Source organism: Carassius auratus, unplaced genomic scaffold (genome assembly GCF_003368295.1).
Source record: "Carassius auratus strain Wakin unplaced genomic scaffold, ASM336829v1 scaf_tig00215316, whole genome shotgun sequence".
Taxonomy (NCBI): Eukaryota; Metazoa; Chordata; class Actinopteri; order Cypriniformes; family Cyprinidae; genus Carassius; species Carassius auratus.
In genome coordinates, this window is record NW_020528035.1 from 501,887 (window position 1) to 505,854 (window position 3,968).

Genomic DNA, 3,968 nt, shown 5'->3' on the forward strand with positions numbered 1-3,968 from the left:
AAATGTAATAGCCTATAGTATTATACTTTTTTTTTCACGCTGCATGTTAAATAGGCTATTCAAAACATACCGATAAATAACTTTTTATATTAAGCAACGTTGTACTTCTTTCCAAAAGACATCTACAAATCTCAGAAAATTACATAACATTTTAAATTACACTGCAGCGGCGCGTTCAAGTATTTTAGAATTTGTAGAGAAACAGAAGTGCAGGAAATGTTTATTAGGTTTTTTAAAAAGAAACTGTCTGGACAGTAAAGGGAATTTAGTACAGTAGATGGCAGTAATGCAACAAATTGGATGCCAGCTGCCGCAAACACCAAAGAAGAAGATGGAACGGCGCGTTGGCGTGATGTCACACGTGTGCGCCAAGATACGTTTTGTCAGTCAGCGAAGTCTAGTTTTATTTATTCATTCCGAGGTCAAATTTTATGTTTATGACCCAGATTATTTGTCTTGAAATTACCTGACTGATATCATTTTCTTCGTCCTTGACGTCGGTTCCGTACGACTCTAGTGTAAGTAACTCCGCTTCGGTCAGTTTTGTGTTTGTTAGTGAAAATCAAAGGACTATAACGTTACTCTATCAAAAACTTTAATAATGGAGTAAATGGTTTTGAGTAAGTATTTTATGATTTGTATATGGTGTATTTTGAATAAGTGTCTGTTTGGTTTCACCAATTCTTTGCGCTTTTCAGTTGTTAACATTACTGGTCAAAAGCATTTTTACAAAGTTCTTTTAATATGTTTTTGTAATACGTTTCTTATGTCTGCATTCTCAATTGTAATATATGTTCTTAATATTCATGTAATGTAAAGAATCGTGTGATACTGAAGACTGGAGTAAATTCAGCTTTGCATTAAAATAATTTATTTACATTTAAAAAAAATATATTCAAATAGAAAACAGTAGCCTAATATTTCACAACCTTGCTGACCAGGAGAGATGACTTTCAAGAACATAAAAAAATAAATAAAACTGAATTATTTTTAACTTTTGACCAGTAGTGTACACTGACATTATAATCTGAGGTGGACTAAAAAAATGAAAGACCCTTCTTTGTAATGTTCATGACACTTTCTTCTAGGATGTCTCTGGGATTCCTGAGGTTTGTTTTGAGTCAGGCACTAAGCCCCTGTCCTCTTCGACCCGTCAGCCTGGTTGCCTCACGTCTGGCAAGGAGCCCATCAACCCTCAGGCCAGCATGTTCTTGCCACTTCTCCACAGACACTGAGGGCGGGAGCACCAGTGTGTCCGATTTCCAGAAGGAAACTAAAAAGTCGGACCCGAGAGCACGAGTCACTTTTGCCAGCGTGGGTAGGAAGATTGGCCAGCGTCATATACAGTTATTGGGTGAGGATGGAGAGGAATTGGGTACAATGCACCGTGCTGATGTGATACGACTGATGGACGAAACAGGGCTGCGGCTTGTTGCCATAAATGATGATTGTGATCCTCCATTATACAGACTGATGAAAGGGAAACAGATCCATGAAGAGCAGATGAAACTTCGAGACACACAGAAAGCCAAGAAAGGTGCGTTTCAGTCCAAAAAAAAAAAAAAAGCTGAATATATAATCAAAGCTGCAATATTGCAGTCATACTACAGTGAGAATCAGACTCCAATATCCAACAATTACTTATAATAAATATACTTACTTTATCACTTTAAGTGATAGTTGAGCCAAAAATGTACATTCTTACATTATTTACAACTCTTAAGTCATTTTGGGGTTAGTTATTTTGTCTTGCAAGTGTATGATTCTCTAGCTCCTTATTGTGCTTCATTGAAGAAACTTTTTATTGCATCTGCAGGGCCTGTCCAATCAAAGGAGCTCATTTTTTCCTCCGATATATCCCTTCATGACTTGGACACTAAACTGCGGCAAGTTGTCAGTTGGCTGGAAAAAAACAACCACGTCAGACTCACCATCAGAGCAAGAACTGACGGTGGCACACCACTGGTATGGAAACAGAATATGCATTTGTTTAGTAATTCAGTCTATTTTTCAGTTGTCCATCAGCTAAGTTTGTTGTTTAAAGTGAATAGTGTTTCACTGTGCACAAAGAAAGTCTTTAGTTGAAGGAATGTCCCAGAATCATAACAAGACTAATGACAAATATCTTGTCTCTGACACTGCAATATAGTAATAACTTTTCTTTACATAAATATGCATATGGTGGAAGTCTATGGGACAAGTTTACCAGCGAAACTAACAAATAAAGAGCAGTGTGAGCAATTTATAAGATCCCACAACAATGGCCAGTTTTGGCAGTTTATTCCACTACAGAAGAACAGAGAATGTTAAGATTCTGGAAAGTGACTTTCTACCTTCTGTGCTGTGTATTACCAGCCAATATATACAGCTCTTAATTTCATAGCATTTATATACATACAAAAATCCATACAAAAAATGTAAGCTATCTGTGAGGCTGTGTAAATCATCCTTTTACCAGTGAAACTACCATTCTGGATTATGAGCTAACTGAGGAAAATAAATAATTTTGAGAATCATTGTGTGTATTAATGTTTGTTCCAATACAATGATTTATGCCATAGTAATATGTTTTATAATTGCATCATTTTAGTTTTGTTTTTTGTTTTCCTTTTAAACAGGACAAAGTCTTAACACAGATGGTGGAGAGGATATCAGTGCCTGTTGGCTTTGTATCAAAACCTTCGGTGGTTCGTGGTGGTCGTGCTGCCATGTGTGTCCTTCGGCTTGCTTCTGCTAAAGAATTGCAGAAAAGAGCAGAGACTTCGAACAAGAATTTAAAACATGACTCAGAGACCCCAGCATCTCTTCATAACTCAAATGACTTCAAACAACAATAAAAATCTATGCAATTTCAATACAGAAGTGTATTTATTCAGACTCCAAAAACTTTTGCTTTGGAAATTTTGCTTTAGAAAGTTACTTGGGTTCACCGTAATATGACTCAAGAGTCTAGACCACTGGACTCTACCCTAACAGCGGTTCTAAAAGGTGAACCACTGGATTTGCAGGGTCATTAAGTTCAGAATACATTGTTTTTGTATGGCTGACAATGCTCTCTGATTTAATGGGATCAGAACTATGGGAGGTTTCTGGGAAGTCTGGTTTTGGAATTTTACAACTTTCAGAGCTGAAAGAATGAAACTGACCAATTAATTGAGGGTTCATAGTAGTTTCTGATTGGCTACTTTTGTGGCACCTAAGATACACATGAATTTGAAGTTTTTGTTTGATGTTTGTTGCCACTCAGACAGGATGCCAGGGAGCGTTTTGGCCAGGGTTTCAGCTAAAAGAGACAATAAGGTCTGTTATTTTCAAATTGAAAATTCTTTAAACACCAATTGTTTGATATTTCATCGACTTCTGATTCAGCTGATCAATAAGTAGTACTATTATATACTATTGTAATAGATTTCGCTAAGCCATTTCACTGTGTATGGTGTAATGCTCCCTTGAACATGACTATAGACTGTAATTCTGTTGTGACACCACATCCATTTGCATTAAAGCCTTTTTTTTCTCAACAAAACCTAGTCCAAACTAGTTTTTCATAACAGTTGAATTATAGAATTTATGCACCAAATAAAATCCTTGGATGGAACACAAAACAATTGCAATAGTAATATTTTCTATCTTTCTGTAAAGTTAGGCTATTTTGTTTTATTTATTTATTATTTTTTTTATTTTTTTGTGGTTTACATCTCCATCCAGTTCTATCCTACAAATGTGTAGCCCTTCACAGTGCAAGAATAGTCTGCAAAGTTATGACAATAGGCTTTTCACATAAAGTGATACGCATCTAATGACTTAATGAGACAGAAAAAAAAAATCATCAGTCTCACAAAGCTATTGTATGAGAGCAGGAGACTATATTTTTCAAAACTATTTATCAATTTATTAGCTGCTATATGTAAATGACTAGAAAAATAACAATGTGCTATAAATGGTACAACTATTTGTGCCAGAACCTA

The 3,968-nt window shown here is 35.7% G+C and overlaps 1 protein-coding gene across 2 annotated transcripts; it reads left to right on the forward strand.

Annotated features, from left to right (window-relative positions):
- Positions 1-322: 322 nt before the first annotated feature.
- mtif3 (mitochondrial translational initiation factor 3) lies at positions 323-3,526 on the forward strand. Of its 2 annotated transcripts, none has more exons than XM_026259984.1 (4): positions 323-620; positions 1,089-1,537; positions 1,817-1,965; positions 2,619-3,526. In XM_026259984.1, the coding sequence occupies exons 2-4, from the start codon at positions 1,090-1,092 to the stop codon at positions 2,835-2,837; spliced, it is 816 nt and encodes a 271-aa protein (XP_026115769.1). In that variant the 5' UTR covers positions 323-620; position 1,089; the 3' UTR covers positions 2,838-3,526. The 2 variants fall into 2 exon arrangements, with proteins under 2 accessions (XP_026115769.1, XP_026115768.1); XM_026259983.1 differs by having other exon boundaries at positions 323-518.
- Positions 3,527-3,968: the final 442 nt, after the last annotated feature.